At 43.4% G+C, this 20,869-nt stretch overlaps 1 protein-coding gene across 1 annotated transcript in view; it reads right to left on the reverse strand.

Moving 5' to 3' along the window:
- Positions 1 to 2,476: 2,476 nt before the first annotated feature.
- Positions 2,477 to 20,869, reverse strand: part of ABCA4 (ATP binding cassette subfamily A member 4) — a 107,560-nt gene continuing 89,167 nt past the window's right edge. The window contains exons 36-47 of the mRNA XM_039874816.1: positions 19,635 to 19,758; positions 19,143 to 19,272; positions 17,952 to 18,072; positions 17,443 to 17,505; positions 16,274 to 16,380; positions 14,143 to 14,284; positions 11,561 to 11,695; positions 10,509 to 10,612; positions 10,332 to 10,424; positions 9,240 to 9,489; positions 7,778 to 7,864; positions 2,477 to 2,892 (exon numbers count right to left, since the gene is read on the reverse strand). Coding sequence (XP_039730750.1) covers positions 2,887 to 2,892; positions 7,778 to 7,864; positions 9,240 to 9,489; positions 10,332 to 10,424; positions 10,509 to 10,612; positions 11,561 to 11,695; positions 14,143 to 14,284; positions 16,274 to 16,380; positions 17,443 to 17,505; positions 17,952 to 18,072; positions 19,143 to 19,272; positions 19,635 to 19,758 — 1,362 coding nt within the window. The 3' untranslated portion in view covers positions 2,477 to 2,886. The remainder of the gene's footprint in view (positions 2,893 to 7,777; positions 7,865 to 9,239; positions 9,490 to 10,331; positions 10,425 to 10,508; positions 10,613 to 11,560; positions 11,696 to 14,142; positions 14,285 to 16,273; positions 16,381 to 17,442; positions 17,506 to 17,951; positions 18,073 to 19,142; positions 19,273 to 19,634; positions 19,759 to 20,869) is intronic.

Here is a 20,869-nt window from a genome sequence, read left to right on the forward strand (position 1 = left end):
TGTCTCTTTGGACATGGGAGTGAAGTAATTGGAAGAGGACCAGCCTGAGGGCTGCCGGGAATGCCTGAAGCCCAGCCAAGTAACTAAATCTTTCTGGGACTCATTTTCCTTTTCCATTAAGACAATGCAAAGCAAAACAATTGTATAAAGGATTAGTTGTTGTTGTTGTTGTTGTTTTAAATCGAGGTATTTTCTACTTTTATAAGCCTGTGATTCTGTGAACCTGACACTTCTAGTACCCCCCTTGACAACCACTTTGGACAAAATGTGGTAGCAGTTCTGCACTGTGAACATCAGGAGTCACAAACTGTTCATCTCAGGGGACTGCTGAGGCACTGAATTACCACATCGAGGAAACCAAGCCCAGATAACGTGGGCCCAGTGGGCTGGGTCTGTCTGGTGCCTGAAGCAGCTCTCCCACAGAGGTGATGCTGCCATATTCCTAGGGGAAAACTTTCTTTCTCCCTAGGTCCCCCAGGCCTGCTGGTGTAGAACTTCCTCATTGGCGGCCCCAGCGCAAATACCCAGGATGTCATAGAGACCCTTTCTTTCAAGCCCAGAGCTTTGCTGACCTGGCGCCTGCACCACTTTCCCCTTCCTCTTTTTTTTTCCTAAGCCATAGTAGGAGGGAAAAACGAAGCTCTCAATGAGCTTTTTACTCACAGTGAAAGAAGAGATTTTCTTTTTACCCCAATCATTCCAAAACCTTGAGCTCCCCAAAGAAAAACTGGAAGCTTAGAAAACCTGGAAGCAAGTCATATTCTTGGAACATCATGTTTGTCTTATTTTCTGAAATGGCTCTCTCTATTTTCTCCTCTTCTTCTTTGTAAATCTTCCTTATTAAACCAGATTGGGAGATCTTTCAGTAGCCTAGCATGTTGTCAGGAGATCTGCGCCAAGCTTCCAACTTGAACACTCCTCAAATCCAAGCGAACTGTAGGCATGCCTCCTCCTCCTCAATTTTTTTCCTGCTTATGTTTTGCGACTAATATTTTTTAAAGCATGGCGTCTCTGTTGCTTTGCTTGCCCTTTGCTGCTGTCTTTAGCTTATTGGAGGAATCACTTTCTTGGACCTACCTCATTTCTGTGCATTTTTTTTTTTTGCTGGGTTTTCATAGCGTGCAGTTGTTGAGTGTTTACTGTGTGTCAGGAGCTGGGGAAAACGACAAAAAAACCCATAGACCTTGCCATTGGAGAGCTCGGGTGTAGTGGAGACAAACAGCTAAACTAAACTTTCCTCCCCAAGGCTGGGTGAGATATTACCTGTATCTGACTCTTTCTAGTCCATGGTGCCTTTCTAAAACCCTCACAACCCACCACACATGACAGCTTGTCCCTGCTCTCTGCTGAGTCTTCTTCCTTGTGATTTTATAGTTGCTCATTTAAATGATAAAACCAGCAAGGATGCAACAGCATGATGTTGAGTTGTTAACAGCACACTCTTGGGCTTTCCCAACCTCTAGTTAAAATAGTTTTATGGTTTTGGTCATTGGTAAATGTAAGAAAAAATCGAAACCAGATTAAGCTCTGAGGCTTCCAGTTTTGTAATCTCTATAGTTATTTACAAAGGGGCCAGCCAGTAGTTGTGCAGGATTTAAAGTTGTGTGTAGCACTCTGCCCTCTGTCTGTCTCTGGAGAAGCACAGGACTTTCCTTGCTCAGGGAAAAATGTCACTATCTTGTGTTCACTTTCTTCCATGTCCCCTTCTCAGTAACAGTTGTTGGATCTTAGCATCTTTCTCTTCCTCTTCTTTCCCCTCCCCGCACCCCTGTCCCCAGGTTCTGGAGCATAGCCATGGTGTTTTGAGAAGCATTGCTCTAGAAAGTGTTTAAACTAGGGAGCCCATTTGTGGGTAATGGAGAGGAGCCCGCCTTGGCAAAGAAGTCTGTTTTCTCTTCTTGTCCATAAGTCTTCTGAAATGGTTTGGTTCAAAACTGTTATTTTCTGATTTTTGGTGAGCTTTTATGTGAATGATTAGATGTCCTGTGAACCTCTGCCTCCCAGCATCACTACAGAAGATGCACACATCAGCACTGTGGAAATGGCATGGCACAGTATGAATGAGGCCTTGACATCTTTAAACAGTTACAACGACATGTTGGATCTTATATCCAAAGATCCACTCTCAGTTTTCCTTGCCTTTTCTTCTCCTGTCTTAATTATACCTATGAGGTAGGCATTCAAATAAGCTGGATAAACAGACATAAAACCTACAGTCAAATAATAACCCACCTGACAATGGACAATGTTCATATGCATTGCCAATTGGGTTTTCTTCAAATTCTATAAATCAGACTTGACATGAAACATCAAAACTAGTCCATTCACTTCCACCCCAGTGTTGCAGAATCTTGCCATGACTGGCACTCCTGTGGCAATAACTCTTTCAGAAGCTCATAAAATGACAGGAAGCTGCACAGGTATCAAGAATGTCTAAAACCAGATGGTGCACATCAGTGAGATCAGTGAATTCAGATAGTTTGTGATAAGTATGTTCGCATTTTATTTTCTCCTTAAAAATAAGACATTACACACATACACACAGAGAAAAGAATATCCACTTGAAATGGGAGTGTTATTGAGGTCAAAGTTACTAGTAGGATGGACCAAGATTTCTACTTCTTGGTCTGGATGAAAAGAGTTTTGACTCCTTTTGTCTGGGTCAGTTTTGCCATCAGGTGTCCCAGGTAAGCCAGTCAGTTTTGTTTTCTTTCTGAAAAAGGTTCCTTTGGAGTTTTCTGTGTGCCCCACATGTGTTTGTTTCTGCTGCAGAGGCCTTACTTATGCTGTCTAGTCAGATCAGAAGACCACATGGCAAAAGCTCCTGCGCTTCCAGCTGCCTGGAGTTCCTTTCCGGCTGCAGCAAATGACCAGTATGGAAGGAGATCAGATCTGTCGAAAGAGAACAGATGGACTTGTCATCTCAGTTTTCTAAAGAGATGGTTCAACAGCTTTTAGATTTTAAAAGTTAAACAGCCATTAATCAATAGCTGAAGGAAGCTCAGCTACGGACACTGTGATTCTGTCAGCTCACCAAGGTTATGGGCTATGCTTGTTCCCTTAGCTGCAAAAAGTCTGGATCCCATGACTCCTCGGATCCCTCTGGCTCCACAGTGCAGATGTCATACAAACACACCCTCCGCATATGGACAGACTTACATCTTAGAGGGAAGCTACACCCTCTGTATGGTTTCCAAAGGCTGTCATGGTCTGCTTTTTTTTTTTTTTTTTTTTTTTTTTAAGCCCAAGAAAGTTACCATACTCTTCCTGTCTTAAAAGCCAAGACAGGAAGGATAGTTTAGGTCATCCTTGAGGTGCAGAATTCACTTTGCTACTTCTTAGAGAGGTGGCTCCAGGGAAGTATGAAACTTTGACTGGTGGATGGGAGAGTGGGGAGATATTGGAGCTGGTTTTGGGGACAGCAGGCTCCAGATAAAAGCTTGGGCACTGAGTCCAACTCTTGTCTTTGGTGGATACCAAAGTGACCTTTCCAAATGGAAAGGCATGGTCTCTGTATGAGAAAGAGTGGCTGGAAAATCTTAGCAACACTAACTTTCTCTGGACAGATGCTTTTACTTAGGCATTTCTGGACCCTCTAGAGAGGTAGGAGACAAAGTCAACTTTGTTGAGTAACCATTAGGTGCAGGTTGAATTCTTAGCTTTGGGGGTGGGGGAATGTTAGCAAGGAAGGGATTGGATATAGGCCTGCCCAGACTAGACAAAATGTGGCTTATCGATTATTGGGTTTTAAAAAATCACACATCCTTTTAAGAAGATGATTAATCTAGTATTTAGAACTAAGAACATCCCAGTCAAGGCTGCAGGTACTTCTGAAACTAACCAATAAAGATAAGTTATATGCAGAAACTCTGTAACATGTGTAAGAATAAGGATCATAAATTTATATGAGTAGTTCCTGATTTTGGAAAACGCATGTGATAGTCACTCAATTATTAACTCATTTAGGAAGCTTCTAAATTGACTGATCACCTATCTACTGCCTAGTCATCTATCAAAACCTTGATCCTCCCCTGTTTTTATACAACAGATTGTGAGAGTCCACAAAACCTCACCCCAAAAGATATTTTCCAGGACTGAGTCCTTTAAGAATTTATAACATTCTTGATAAGAAGACATACTGATCTCTAGATAATGAAATGTTGGTGTGGTCCTTGCTCTCAAATGGGGCGGTGAAGCCCCCAGCCTGCTGTACTTCCTGAAGCTGCACGCTCTCGTTTGTTTAGAGGAAGATGTGAATATCTTCTAGAACTCATTGAAATGAACTTTTTCTTGTTTATAGGATCCTTTAAGGAAAATTATTTTAAAGTTATTGTAAATGAGAATGTAACTACTATTTGTTTTATGACATTTGTTTATATATAATACTGTACAGAAGATTTTTATAAAACTTGGTAGTATGCTATAAAGTTAGTTATGTTTCGAATCATAAATTTATTATAAAAATATACCAATTTAATAAATGTGTTATAATAGGTTTTTAAATATTTGCATATTAAGATATGACAAACAAAATAGAAAATGGTCACATCCTAGAAAGGGAGAAAGTTTGGAATTAACTGCTGTGGATCATAGATCATCAGTACCCTCACCTGGTCCAGAGATGACCTGGTGTTAGCCCTTTTAGAGAGAATATGCTAGGTGGGGGTGGAGAGACCACCGGTAGTTCCAGGTCATATTACTCAATTATTTATTCTGAGTAATGAAAAAGATTCATAACTGCAAGTGGCTTTCAAAGAATAATTTTTTACAGGTGTAAACAGCAAGTACAAGATCTATATATAATAAAATCTTAGCAAAACTAACTTTCCTTGGATAGATGCTTTTACTTATGTATTTCTGGGCCCTCTGGAAAGATGGGAGGCAAAGTCAACCTTGTCAAGTAACCAATAGGTCTCTACTGGTCAAAAGAAAGGGGAAATATTCATCATAAGCACAACCTTGGAGTGGAGTGTTTCAATCACTAACAGTGTTTGTTTTTTCTCACAATTAAGAAGCCAATGGGAAGAATGAGAATTTTATGGGAAATGGGGTTTTGTACATCTTTCCTTATGGGAAAAATGCTTTGATTTTATTTGATTTACTTTCCAGGTAAGTCTGGAGAGAATGGATGAGTTAATTTGTCCCTTTAAAATTCCAGGCTTAAGGAACCACAGAAGACCTGAAATAGCTAAAGCAATCTTGAGAAAGAGCAAAGTTGGATGTATCATGCTAACTGATATCAAACTATACTGCAAGGTTATAGTATAAAAACAGACACATAGATCAATAGAACAGAATAGAGAGTCCAGAAATAAATCCATGCTTATATGGTCAATTAATCTATGACAAAGGAAGCAAGAATATACAATGGGATAAAGACAGTCTCTTTAATAAATGGTGGTGGGAAAACTGGATAGATATGTGCAAAAAAATAAAATGACCACTTTCTTATACATGTACAAAAATAAACTCAAAATGGATTAAAGACTTAAATACAAGGCCTGAAACTATAAAACCTCTAGAAGAAAACATAGACAGTAAACTCTCTGACACTGCTCTTAGTAATATTTTGCTTTGGACACGTCTCCTTGGGCATGAGAAACAAAAGAAAAAATAAACAAGTGGGACTATATCAAACTAAAAACTTTTTGCATAGCGAAGGAAACCAGCAACAAAACAAAAAGACAACCTACTGAATGGGGGAAAATATTTGCCAATGATGCATCCAATAAGGAGTTAATATCCAAAAACATATAAAGAACTCATATAACTTAACACCAAAAAGACAAACAATCCAATTTGAAAATGGGCAGAGGACTTAAGTAGACATTTCTACAAAGAGGACATAAAATTGGCAAATAGACATATGAAAAGATGCTCAACATCACTAATGAAGAGAGAAATACAAATCAAGACCATGAGATACCACCTCATACCCGTCAGAATGGCTATCGTTAAATCAACAAACAACAAATGTTGGCAAGGATGCGGGAAAAGGAAACCCTCGCGCGCTACAGGCGGAATTGCAAATTGGTGCAGCCAGTATGGAAAACAGTATGGAGGTTCCTCAAAAAATTAAAAATAGAACTATCATATGACCCAGCAATTCTACTTGGTATTTATCTGAAGAAATCCAAAACACTAATTTAAAAAGATATATACATCCTTATGTTCACTGTAGCATTATTTACAATAGCCAAGAGGTGGAAGCAACCTAAGTGTCCATTGATAGGATGACTGGATAAAGAGGAGGTGGTACATATATATAATGGAATATTACTCGGCCATAAAAAAGGAATAAAATCTTACCATTTGCAACAATATGGATGGACCTAGAAGGTATTATGCTAAGTGAAATAAGTCAGACAGAGAAAGACAAATACCATATGATTTCATTTATACATGGAATCTAAAAAACAAAATAAATGAACAAAATAGAAACATACTCATACTCATTGAGGGGCTGGGTGAAAAGGCGGAAGGAAATTAAGAAGTACAAATTGGCAGTTATAAAATAGTCATGGGGATGTAAAGTACAGCATAGGGAATATAGTCAGTAATATTGTATTAACTATGTATGCTGTCAGATGGGTACTAGACTTATCAGGAGGATCACTTCATAAATTATATAAATGTCTAACTACTATGCTGTATACCTGAAACTAACATAATATTGAATGTCAACTGGAATTGAAAAGTTAAAAAACAAAAAGTAAAACTAAGAAAAAAATAAAAAATAAAATCCCAGGATTAAGCCAAGGCATCTAGATCCCAGTGCCTGCTGCAGTATAACGCCCCCATCCTCCTCCTCCTCCTCCTCTCTCTCTCTCTCTCTCTCTCTCTCTTTTTTCAAATGACTTTGATTTAATCAGCAGAAGCAAACTAAATGGAAAGCTTACAATGGAGAAGAATTACATGTCAGTGCTTTTTGCATACTGAGCTGGGGCTGGGACGGCCCCTCAATCTGACCCCTTCCAAACAGAGACACTCAGTGTCCCTGGAAGCCCGGCTCAGGAAAGAGGAGATTCTACTGGCTGTGTGTTGAGGTCACCTTGCCCAGCACTCACTCCTGGCCAGCATTGGGGGCTGGCTTTGGTCTCTCTGTCTCTGTCTGTCTGTCTGCCTGCCTCTCTTTCTCTCTCGGGAACTGGGATGGGGTAGGAGTGCTCTGTACATGGGGCTGGGGTGTCATGCCGGGGGACCCTGGAAGCACCTATCCCAAGAGTTATCACAGTCTAGGATATATACCTTCTATTGCTTCTTCCTTCATCATCTTGATATTTTTATAAAGAACAAAGAGCCCTCTTCCTAAAATAATAATCCTTGCTCTAACCAAATGTGTCCACCATTGAAATGAAATGCCAGTTAATTCCCTTCCTTTGAAGCTCAAACATATGACCAGTCATGGATATCAAGGATCCCAACAATAAAGACCTTTTAATATTTTCTTCTCTCTTCCCTGCTTCTTGTTTCCAAAATCCAAGGTTTTTTTTTTTTCTCTAACTCTAAGCAAAAACACGTGGAAAAATTCTTTTCAAAAAAGCTTTCCCATACCATTCAAATGGTTTCCTGATTATAAAAGGAACCCATACAACTACAAATTGAAAAGTCCTTTAGCACAGAACTGGAGGGGAGTGGCAGGGATGGAGAGGATATGCTATTAGTGGGACTCTCTGCAGGAGACATATGCGGGCCTTGGGACCCCTCAGGCCCAGAGGACTAGTTCTTGAGCTGGGCATCTGCCTGAAGCAGGGGACTGGGAATGAGTGGCAGGTACCTTGGCTTGTCGGCTGGCTCCAGCAGCTCGGGGGTGCAGAGGGAGGTCGTGAATTTCAGTCTGCTGTTTAGCAAAGTTCACAAATACCTAGAGGCATGAAAAGAACAAGAGTAGGTAGATGTTTCCAGAACAATGGTGCCTTCCACCCACCCACCCCCTTTGCTTTCTCTTTTCCACAGTTAATATACAGCCCTGCTGGAGCAGCTTGTGTACTGCAGGAGGGGAGGCTGGCCCAACCAGGAAGCCTGGTCACCAGAATCTTGGGCAGGGATTGTGTCTTCAAATTTTGAGCTAAGCCAAAGAAATTTCTGTGGGAGGATTCAGAGGATTTGGGGCACCAGAGCTTAGGATATACAAGGCAAGGCAGATCTCAGCTAGCAGCATCCTCCTAAACCTCTGAAGGAGAAACAAAAAACAAAACAGGAGTCCTATCTCATCTCTTCTCCGTTCTTTATTCGATGTGCAGTGTGGCCGGGACCCTTGCTCCTGCCTCCATCTGCTTACTGAGAAGAAGGTGCTGGTGAGCCAGCTGTTCAGAGGGTAAATGGACACTTTTGCCTATTTCCACTGCTTTATTGAGCAGTCTTTAAGGATATTTATTAAAAACAAATAAACACACAACAACAAACAAATAACCCCCAGAAACAACTCAAAAGTCCAAATGGATGAATAGATAAATAAAATGTGGTATAAACATACAATGAAATATTACTCAGTCTTTAAAGAGGGATATTCTGGCATGTGCTACAACAAGATAAACCTTGAGGACATTATGTCAAGTGAAATAAGCTACCAAAAAAAGGACAAAATACTGTATAATTTTACTTATATGAGGTATGTGGAGTAGTCAACAGAAAGTGGAATAGTGGTTACCAGTGGCTGAGCTGGGGGTGGGGGTGGAGGGCTATTATTTAATGGCTATAGAATTTCAATTTGGGAAGATAAACCATTTCTGGAGAATTTCTGGTAATGGTTGCACAACAATGTGAATGCACTTAATGCTATTGAATTGTACACTTAAAATGGGTAATTATAATACATATATATATTTTACCACAATAAAAAAGTGATCACATTAAAAAACCTGACACACGACACATGCATTTATCAAAACTCTCCGAATTGTACACTTTAAGTGGATCTATTTTATTGTATGTAAATTAAACATCAGTAAAGTTGATCTGAAAAAGAAAAAGCCACCACAACAAACCAGGAAGGATGAAATACGATCTTAGTTTAGTGGGGAAGAATGACGTAAAGTCAGTGAAGTTTGCTGATACTAAAATAGTATTAGAAAACAATTTCTGGTATACCGTGTTTTACCCCAATGGATGGATGGACTGAAGTGTTAAAACTCAGGCATGTCACGCCTCCCTCTCATGTGGATTTCAGCCCAGGTCGGGAGGTCCGGCGCAGCCTTTGCACAGCCCTGCTTTGCATGTAGCACCCCTCGGTGACTTGCCTGGTCCAGCGTGGTCTGTGTGACCGAGTACTCCTCAATGAGTAGACTGTCCTTGTGGGAGACGAGCAGCCGGAAGATCCTGGCTAGGGAGGAGGAGGAGACCTGGAACTGGAGCATGTTGTAGTGTCTCTCTCTCTGCACGCTGCCGGGGAAGTTCCCCTCGAAGAACTGCTCCACGGGGTTCAGATCAGGGAGCAAGTCGTCCTTTGGGGATTTGATTTTCATTGTGACGATGTAGCCATCTCCAAACCTACGGGACACCCACAGTGGTGTGGTACGGGCCTGTTAGTAGTTGGGTCTAAGGCAATCCCAAAATAAGGAATAGACTCATCAAAAATATTGGGGATTAAAAGCCCATACGATAGATCTTCTATGCATGCTTAAAACTAGGAGGACAAAAATCCATGGTAGTTTCTGGAGAGATAGTTCAATACTAGTTGTTAGAGGTCTAAATGTGTGTGTGGTGATGTGGATCACCAGACCTATGTCACAGCTTCCTGTGTCCAACTCCTGGAGGCATGGATGTTTCCTGCTTCTTTCCTTCTCATGTACTCACTGAATTCAAAGGTGGTTTTAGGCCCCTGCAGAGATCATAGGCCTGCCCATGAAGGCTCACAGGGCCAGTGCTCACTCAGTGGTAGAAAGGCTACCTGGCCCTGTAAGGGACTGGCCAGGTGGGTGTAAAGGTGTGGAAAGGGAGCACTTCCCTGTGGAAATATCCAGAATACATGGAGCTGCCAGGGCCAGGGCCAGGGCCGTCTGTGCTTCCCTCCTCCACTTACAGGTGAGTGGGTTGCTGGCGTGGGGATAAAGAATGGTCCACAAGAGAGAGCGTGCACAGCCAGCTGCCTTCCCCACACCCTTATGTCCCGGTATAACTGCGTCGGTTATAACTGATTTCAATGTTATAACATGATCAAGGATTATTCCCCTCTATAATAAAATGCTTTTACCTTTCAGCTCTAGAACTCTTTCTCTTTCTACATGGGGAACAGTCCCCTCTCACCTGCTCTACCATAGGGATGTTGGAGAGTGAGAGGAAAAGGAGGACCCCACCAGGAAGGTAACAAAGGTACCTCGCCATCTCCTTACTTGTACTTGAGGTGCTGAATTGTGCCCAGACACTGAAATGTGCCCTTCACCATGATAGCCAGCCGGGTACACAGGGCCTCACATTCTTCCATACTGTGGGGCAAGAGAGAGGAGGTGAGGTGTGGGGAGGACTCCTGCCTGCCCAACCGCCCACTCCAGCACCTGGGAATCGCTTGCCTGTGGGATGTGAGGACCACAGCCCTCCCTTCTCTAATGATGCTCATGATGGTGTTCCATAGCATGCGGCGTGCTTGGGGGTCCATGCCTGTGGTGGGCTCATCCTGTGGGGAGGCAGAGAGGGCAGGGCCGGGCTTAGAGTCAGCCTTCCCTGCTTACTACCCGCACCCCCTCCCTGGCTGACTTCCTCTGAGCACTGTCTTTGGCTGACAATGCACGAAGTCACTCCCCAGTGGGACAAGACCCGGGGTACCCAGATGCAGAGTATGGAAGGCACGCAGTGAATTTAGAGAGAAAAGATAGGTCATGCATACCTCTAGACCCATTTCATCCCAGGAATGGGTTAACGTTGATTAAGGCAATAGTAGAATTACCTTAAAAACCAACAAAAAAACCCCCTCCAAACCTTATTCCTGTTTGCAAGGAGGCGGGGAGAGAGCCCAGGTGACTTTTCTTGTTCCCTTCAAGTCCTGTCCTCATAAACCCCAGACTACATGGGCATGGGGGCCTCAGGCCTGGGCCTGGTCCGGCTCTGGTGAGAGTCACATGAGCCTTTGATATGTTCGCAAGGAGACAGGGAGATAGCTTAGATGACTTTTCTGGTTCCCTCTGAGTCCTGTGACCCATGGCCTCATAAACCCCTGACCTCATGAGCATAGGGGCCTCAGGCTCCGAGTGAGAGTCACATGAGCCTTTGATGCAGGCCAATGCTCCTATCCACTCTGGATCCCAAACAGACCTCCTTAGGCAGTAGTAATTTCTGAGCAGACACCCGACATTCCGACATTCCTCAGAGGGGCTGAGCTTCCCTGCTGTGAGCCTGTGTTCCCACAAGGGACATCCCAGAAACTCAGAGTAAGAATGTGCTGTGACTCCAGCTTCCCCCAAGAGCTATGAACCAAACTCTGTGCTGATTTGCTCAAAATGAGAAGTATAGGGAACAGTCAAGACAAAAACAGACCGCTGCATTTTCTAAATCTGATGACCCGACCACAGAGATGCACCACTTGGTACCAGCCCTCAGGCCTGCCTGTCCCCATGGTGGCCCTCACCAGCAGCACCAGTGGCGGGCAGCCGATCAGGGCAATGGCTGTGGAGAGTTTCCGCTTGTTGCCCCCACTGTAGGTGCCTGCCAGGCGGTCCGCATAGAGAGAGAGGCCCAGGCTCTGAATACTCCAGTTTGCCACCTAGGGAAGAGAAAGAAATCTCATTTGGGAAAGACAAACAAGCAAACACTCCAAACCTCCAGCAATTCAAAGCTGAGAGCTTCCAGATCTCACACCTCTATGACAGACGCTAGGCCAAAACAGTGCCACCGGCTGACTCATGTTCTCTGGTACACGGTTCGGCAGCCAGGCATCTCCTTTGCACTCTGTGCCTTAGATTCCAGTGTGCCTTGGTCAGCTCACTGGCCCCTGAGGAATGAACTTTAGCCTCATTACGAGCAAGACAGAGCTTCTTACCCAGTGTCTCAGACTATGGCTAGGAGGGGAAGAGAAAGAGTCTAGGGTCTGTTTGAGAAGATAGTGGTCTGTTGATTCCACCCCTCAACTGGGTCATACTTGGGGTCTTGTGCATCAGATTTTATTTTTTGAGGACCCACTATGAGCCAGGCACTGTACTAGACCCTGGAGAATAGTAGTGAATATAGCCAGTGACTTTGTACTCACAGATGGGGGTGTGTGACAGACCACTGAAATAAACAGAATAATGACAGATTATAACAGTGCTTTGAGGGAATGCAATAGAGAAGTATGATAGAAAATAACAGGTGTGTATGTGTGTGTGTGTGTGTGTGCGCGCGTGTGCGCATGCACGCGTACTCACAGGAAACTAAGGAAGTCACTGGAGAAAAACCCACCATGCTTCTACCTTTTGCACTTGTACCTCTGCTTGGAATGTCCTGCCTGATATTCACATGGCCCACTTTCTCAGCTTCGTTAGGTCTTCACTCAGAAGTCACTTCCTTCCTCTGTGAAGTTTTCCCTGGGCCACCCTACTTAAAAGTGCAAACCTACCCCCTAAATTCTTCGTTGCTTTATTTTTTCGCTAAGGACTTTTCACTCACAAATGTACTGTATATTTTGCTTACTTATCTATTTACCGTCTGTCTCTACCACTAGAGTGTAAGCTCCATTTTTGACTTTTTATTTGGAATAGTTTCCAACTTACAGAAATATGTAAAACTAAGAATCGTACAAAGAATACTCACAAACCCTTTACTTTTGCTTTTTCTCTTCTTTCCCTCTCTTACACACACACACACACACACACACACACACACACACACATACTTTTTTCAGACCCATTGGAGGGTAAGATACATCATGGACCTTTACTCCTAAATACTTCAGTGTCTATTTCCTAAGAATAAAAATATTCTTGTACTATAACCACAGTACAATTATCAATGTCAGTAAACATAACATTGTTACTATACTTTAATATACTGTTCTAATCTAACCTAATCTACCATTCTAATCTAATCTAATTATTCATAGTTCAGTTTTGTCAGTTGGCCCGAAGATGTCCTTCATTGCATTATTTTCTCTCTAGTACAGGGTGCAGTCTAGTGCCCAGTATGCAGTCACTGTGTCTATCTAGCCTCTGTGATCAGGAACATTTCCATAGACTTTGCCTTTCTTTGTCTTTCTTTGTCTTTTATGACCTTGATTCTATTGAAGAATATAGCCCCTGTATTTTTTAAATAGAATGTTCCTTTAGAGTTTTTTCTTTTTTTTCTTTTTCAATTACAGTTGACATTCAATATTATTTTATATTAGTTTCAGGTGTACAGCATAGTGGTTAGACATTTATATAATTTACAAAGTAATCCCCCTGATAAGTTTAGTACCCACTTGGCACCATAGTTATTACAATTTATCGACTATACTTTACTCCCTATGACTATTTTATAACTGCCAATTTGTACTTCTTAATTTCCTTCACCCTTTCACCCAGTTTCCCTCTTGTCGGTGATCAAATTCATTGTTTTCTGGTTTATCTTTTCTATTTGTAAAGATAAGCAAACATACGTATGCTTTCTTATTTTTCCAAGTTTCTTACATGAAAAGCATTACGCATGTGTTTTTTAACACTTTGCTTTTTTAACTAAAAGAAAAACCTCTTGAAAATAGCTCCATATCAGTTCACAGAGATTTTTCTTGTTCTTTTTCCTTTTTCTTTTTTTTTCTTTTTTTTACAGCTGCACAAGACTTTATTGTATGTATGTACCATAAGTTATTCAACCAACATCTTATGCTTTCACATTTAGGTAATTGCCAATATTTTGCAAATATAAATGCAATGAATAACTTTGTACATATGCATTTAGTATTGTGGGAGGCATATCTTCAAGGTAAATTCTCGGAAGTAAGATTGCTGAGTGGAAGGACAAAGACATACATTGTTTTGTTAGATATGAGGACAGGGATATTTTTGACTGTTTTGTTCATTGCTTTACCCCTGTCTTCTAGAACAGTACTTGGCACACAGTAGACACCTCAGTAAGCATTTGTTGAATGAATGGATGGGTAGCATTCTACAGCTTTCTCATCTCTAAAAAATTGCACTCTCATGAAATATCTTTATGGTTTACCAAATTCCTGAGAGGTTACAACAAACCATCTTTTACCCTCTCGATTTCCTCTGCTGGTACACCTCGAAGCCGGGCATAAAGGTAAAGATGTTCTCGCCCCGTGAGCAGGTCATCAATTGCATCAAATTGAGGACAGTAGCCCATACTTTGATGAACTTCAGAAATATTGGTTAAAATACTGCAACAAGAAAAAGCAATTAGCAAGTTTTCTTCATAGAGGGGTAACTAGAAAACTGAAGCTCGAGGAGCTTCTGCCAATAGGATAAGGAGGCTGCCTCTTCTCTTCTCCCACTTTGCGTCAGAAATGTGCACAACACTGAGGAATCAAAGCAGGGGCCCTTTGGTTAGAAAATGATAAACTTCAGGAGTTCTGAGCTTTGAGTCCAGTCAGATCCTCCCAAGTTTCTCTGTCCAGGATAAATTGAATACCTGTTACCCAAGTTAGCTTTGGTTTTAGATTGGAGCACCTCAAGTGTCAGTTTAAAAACAAAGGGAAACAGGTTTAAGAAATTGACTGGTGTTTTTGATCCTTTTTGAGAAGACATTTGGGAAGGAGCTAGTGAATATACATGCCTCCCAGTGAAAGTAAATTTCCCCATTTGTATTTATTAGCAGAGATATAGTCAATGAAAGAGGAAGCAAATGGATCACCACCCAGAGCAAAAGGCTGGCAGGGAGAAGAGATGAAGCAAACTGGGTTCTATCAACTCCCTTTGACTAATATGTTCTCCCTCATTAGAAAATACATCGCCATGATGAAAAAATAGACTGCCCATAGACAGGTCTAATCTCTTCTCCCCTTACTTTATAGCTTAGAGTCTATGAATAAAGGATGGGACAAAAAGAGGCCATATAGTTCCCCATTATGACAAAAACAACTTCAGTTATGGCTGGGCCAGTTAAAACCACTCAGGGAACTAGGAGGGTACTTTCTCAAATTCACAGGAGCTACCAAACCAGAGAACCCCAGCCCTGTGTCTTAAAACTATAGTTTCTTTCTAGCTTCCATCTTGGTTTTAACTTCTGGGCATCAGACTGTGTCTTAATTGGACTGTAACTTGATGTCTCATGGCAAATCCTATTACATCCCTCTGCCCTCCACCCCATGCCCCCAAGACGTTACCACTGTGAAGTCATTTGCTAGCTTGCAAGCTAAGCTGGATCTACAGATAAGAGAAAACTAGCCACGGCCTGGCTCTACCTCTGCCAATCCCTTTGCTCTAGACCCAACAGGGTGGCTGGGGAAGGCGGGGAAACTAAATTAATTTTGTCTGACCCACTGAAGCATGCTCAGGACTCTCTGTGCCCAGCGGGCATTGGGCCATGTTGGGGATGGCTCTCAGGTGAAGGAAGGAGGTCCCAGTCAGGCTGATGCTGGGCCGACATGAGCAGCACCTAATTCCACTTATAAACCAGGGCAGAGGGTTCCTCTGGGCACAACAAATGTATGTGAGCTCTGCTGTTCAAAAAGCAGCGAATGGATTGAGGCAAACAAGTTCTCCATCTCTATGTGTCCATAGAGAACCAGTCTGTTTACTCACATCTTATTACAGAGAGTAGCAAGCACCCTCTGGAATCCAAGGGCATGGGCAATTTCCCCTTTACAAAGGCTCCTTGACCTGGCTAAGCCAAGCATTAGCACAGAAATAACCAATGGAGATTACGGTCCCCAATAGCCCTTGAACCTGCCCCCACCTAGAAACTCGACCCAGAGAAAGGATGCTTTACCACAGGGATTCTTAACCTGCAGGGTCACAAATGTGCTTCAAGGCTCAGTAAATTCCCTGAATGTGCGCAGGCAGGTAATGGGAGACAATGGTATGTATTTATAGGAAGAAGGTGCAGGTGTTTATCAGATGCTCAAAGGAGTCCATAACCCCAAAAAAGTAAGAACTACTGATGCAGTGCTTCCCAGAACTTTCTGAGAATCCATGCTAAGAGAGAAATTTCCTAATAATTACAATTCAGTTCAATTTTCCAGAGGGTCTATATCTTAGACTTTTTGGATCGTATTCGCTGGGAGGTCCACCTCTCTGCATAGAGCTTTCAGGCACTCAGAGTCACCCTCAAACACAGGTTCTGATGCTCCCTCCTCCCTATGCCAGGACAGGGACATGGCCCAGGACCCGTGAGAGACACCCTGAGCCAGGATGAGCAAGGCACTCACCTCTTGCCTGCTACAGTGGCATCACCTGATGTTACTGTGGTGTCCCCAGTGAGCATCTTGAAAGTGGTTGTTTTGCCAGCTCCGTTAACTCCCAGGAGGCCAAAGCACTGAGAGGAAACACAAAGAATTGGCCCTACTTTAGAGCTCAAGAGAATCTGGAGTGTCAGGTCCTAAGGCAAGTGTGTAGGTGTGGGGAAAGCATTTTAGATCTGTGCTGCCATTACGGAGGCCATTAGCCCCATGTGGCACAGGGCAGCAGAATATGCCATGGCAAATATGCCACTTTGGCATAAGCATAATTTTGAGCTGAAAGCAACTGAGAAGAAGCAAATATAAGAAAAGCTCTTTGCCCTCCCCCTATTTGCCTAAGAGCAGGACATAAACTTAGAAGGTGTTCCTCCTCCTCTGCCTACCAGGAAAGACAGAAGTTAACCACTGGAGACAACTTTAGACCCTTATCAGCCTGGAGACTGCACCAGAGGAATCTGCATAACCAATTTTCCTAGCTAGCTTTTATTTACCATTACTTTCCCATCTATTTGTCTCCCTACAATGTGCCACCTTAGAAACTCAAAGTCACTTTCCTTCGTCTTGACACCTCTCTAAAAATACATTGTTCCTTTGCTAAGATGCTATATAAGATGCAAGTTCTAATCAACACTTTGAGTCATTTGTCTCCTCATGTATGTGCGATGCACATGCTAACAAACTTCTCTTTGTTTTTCTCTTGTCAATCTGTCTTGTCAACAATTTATAGAGCCTGAAAACCTAGGAGGGTAGTAGGAAAGAAATTTTTCCTCCCTAACAGCAGCACTGAGCACTTAAAATGCATCTAGTCTGATTGACATGTGCTGTAAATGTAAAACGCATACTGGATTTTGAAGATTTAGAACAAAACACAACAAAAGAACACAAAATATCTTATTAATAATGTTTTATAAGAATTACATTTTGAAGTGATAGTATTTCAGATATGTTGGATAAAATAAGTGATTAAGATTAATTGCACCTATTTTTACCTTTTTCATGTGGCTACTAGAAAATTTAAAATGACCCATGGTCCCTTGCATTTTATTTCTATTTGATAGCTCAGCTTTAAAAGGGAGAAGAGACATGCACAGGAGCAGATTGTCTAAAGCTCTTTTAAATGTGATCTGCAGAGTACTCACCTCTCCAGGACGAACTCCCACACACAGCCTGTCCACCGCTGGGCTGGAGGTGCCTGAATAGATCTGCGGGATCAGAGAAACTAAACTGAAGACCGAGAGAGAGTGAGAGCAGGGAGGGCAAGAGAGAGCAAAGGATGGTTTAGGCAAAAACTGCCAATACGAAGGGGTTAGAGATTAACATGGACATCCTGGGAGGTGCTGTAAGGAGTGAGAAATCTCGAAGCTGACCTACTGTGCAGAAATGGACCAGAGAAAGATTAATGAGGTTTGGTAGTAGTGCTTCTGGCTGAGGCCCTTTGTCAGTACCCAAGTGGAATGCTAGGGAAAATACATTGGAATTCAAGATTCTTGGAAGACACATTAAGTACAAAAACGACAAACCCACATAAAATTAGAAAAATGAATTGCTTGTATAAGCATATTGCTTAGTCTAAGGCAAAATTACAACATCGTATCTTCTCTGGGTCCAACTGGCACCTCCAACTAACTCCCTACATCTATTCCCTTACCTTGGTTAGTTCATTTAGACTCAAGATATCAGTTTTACTTCCTCCACTAATAATTCTTTGTCTTTCTTCAGCCACATCATCATCCTCGTCAACGATGGGCTCCTTCGTGGGCTCGGCATTCCTAGAGGAAGGAAAGGGGACAGGGTTGGGTTGGTGTACAGCATCTTCAGCACTGTCCCCTTCTTCTTCTTCCCATTCCCTCACTGCTTCCCCAGGCTGGTTTTTCCATCCCCTAAGACTTGAATTCTCAAAAGGACTCCCAACAGGAGAGGCATCAGGCATCAGGAAGAGAGGGCAAGTGCTCGAGTCCAGAGTCAGCCCTGGGCAAAGTCCCCATCATCTCATCCACTCCTCACAACCCCGTGAGTAGGGAGGAGGACTCGTATCCAGTAACTCAGTTCCCTGTGGACCGAAACTAAAAACAAGCCTTTCTTTATTTATAAATAATCAGACTCAGCCTGAGAAGATGAAAAGATAAGAGACAAGCATTGTCTAGGAAAGCTTATTCTGAGGGCCCAGCGATTTGCAGTTTAGTCCCCTGGGCCAGGCCCCGTAAAGGTCAGCCTGGATTACAGTGGGGCTGCCTTCTAGAAACCTGAGTGCCCACGTCAGAATGAGGCAGGGTCTGGGGCAAGAGCCCGGGACGAATGGAACTGCTAGGCGGGGTCATGGTTGGCAGCCACTTCCTCCCTATGGGGTGGGTGGGGGCACAATCACTGTCCTTCTTCCTTCATACTGCTCATGGCTCCACTCATCTCATGTCTCTCCCGTTATTACTCCCTTCTCTTGCCCGGTCCCCACTCTCAAATCTCCAAGTAGCAAAGGAGCCTGCTTTGTCTATCTTCTCATGAACACGCACAGCTATTTTCTAGTACTTTGGATCCCCCTTAAGCATTATTGTTTGCAATGCTATCATCCAATTTAAAATGAGTGTCTGTTAATTAAATGAGAGGGATTAAATATTAGTGATTGAAACTAACAACAGTATATTTTAAATACTTTAAAGTTTACTTTTTTTCACAAATTCTCTTGTGCCTATTTTAATGTGATCTTCTTGTGTTATTCAGAGCAAGACAGGCTTGAGAATGTAAAAACTATCATGGTGTGGGGCTAATGAGGAAAAAGATGACCACGTGGATATGAAGCCAAGTCCCTGGACCTTGGCACCCTCAGGACAGCAGCATGGCATACCATTGGGTAAGGAAGAAGTGGTGCTGGGCGAGGAGGGTCAGGAGGAAGTATATCACCCCTTCTGCTGCCATGGCAACCAGGTTCTTCCCAATCAGGTCCCACTGGAACGGATTTGAAGAGTGTTCCTCACCTGGGGATGGAGGCCATCGGAGAGAGACAGGAATTAAGTCCACTTGGCTGCCTCAGCTGCCCTTAAAGGCCTAGTTACAACACAGCCCAGCTAGACAAGGGATTAAGCAAGAGTCAAATCCAAGTCACGTTTTGGCTCTGCAAGCCAGAGTAGGGAAGAGTAAGGCTTGCCCTCGACTCCTCCTGTGGCTCCTCAGCCAAGGAAACAGGCAACCCGAGCCCCCTTCTAGATGGCAGGACAACCCAGACCAACTAGGAGCTCCCCGCTCCCGCCCCAGCCCGGGCTGCAGGTCTGGCCTAAGATCTCGAGCGGCAGCCCTCCCGGTCTTGGAAGATCCAGGGCCACACTTGACTGCCACCCACCAAACCGAGCATAGACATCTGTCACAGCCTGGCTCAGCGCCAGGTCAATGAGGCCCCGGCCCAGGCAGAAGTGGGGAAAGATAATGAGCAGCTTTCTCAGCATGGCATTGAACCCGAGCAGCGTCTGAAACACAGAAAAGCAGGACAGTCAAGCATGGGGCTCAAATCCACCTGCCACCTCCTAAGCAAAGTGGGGCCTGGATGCCCTCACTGGGCAGGACTAGGGAAAGGCCTTCCGACAGAGGGGGCTTAGCAGCCAGACTGGCCACAGGAGAGATTTGTCAAGCAGATAGGGAAGTTTTGAAATACTCACAGGAGGTGCCTCTAGCCAAGTGGCCCCTTGGGGAACTCGCACAGGCAGACTCACTTTGAAATTACACAGGGGCCCTCCAAGGTATTTATTACGAGAAGATGCAGCAGCAGATGTGGGAACATGGCCCGAGCTCTCTTTTCTTTGGTACAGGTGGGAGCCATCAATGGAGACTGAGGATCTTTCATCTGCTCTACCTTAACCCACCTTATACCAAAGGGAAGAGGGGTCCTGAGCATCTATTGGCTCTGCTTCTCAGCTCCCACAAGACACCTACAGCTGCGTGTGGCTGTCACCAAGAGAAAAGAGGATAAAGACTCTGGTGTCTGTGTTGAGTTGGGGGGACTTGTTTTCAGGTGATCAGACTCTGCTTGCTGTCTTAGCCTCAGAGTGTCAGGCAGAGCCTCCCCAAAGAAGGCAGACGGGACACCGAGGGGGTGAGGCAGAAAAGGCCACTGCTGCCCACTTATCTGGCCCATCCCCACTGCAAAGCCTCCTCCCTGTCCAGCCCCAACACCTTTGCTTACATGACCTCATATCTCTCTAATGATGTCCCATGGTCTCCCCCATCCCTCCTCCAGAAGCCACTCTGATCTTTTGCTTCTGGGCCTTTGCACTTGCAGCTTCTGTTGACCAGAGCAGGGATGAAGGTCCTCTCGCTTTCTGCCCTGACAGATTCCTGCCATTCTTTAGAAAACTGGCTCCAGTAACCCCTTCTCTCATAAGCCTTTCCAGATTACCATGGTAAAATACTCCTCTCTTATAACACTTCCCATATTGCCAAGGTTTATTATTTTTTTACCTGCTTACTTTCTCCATGGATCAGTGGTCCCTGATGGACACGGACTAGATCCTAATCATTCTGGTGTCCTTCCTACATACCTTGTACAATGATTAGTTCATGGTAGGCACATCATTATTTATT

The sequence above is a fragment of the Pteropus medius genome, unplaced genomic scaffold (assembly GCF_902729225.1).
Source record: "Pteropus medius unplaced genomic scaffold, Ma_sr-lr_union100, whole genome shotgun sequence".
Lineage (NCBI taxonomy): Eukaryota > Metazoa > Chordata > Mammalia > Chiroptera > Pteropodidae > Pteropus > Pteropus medius.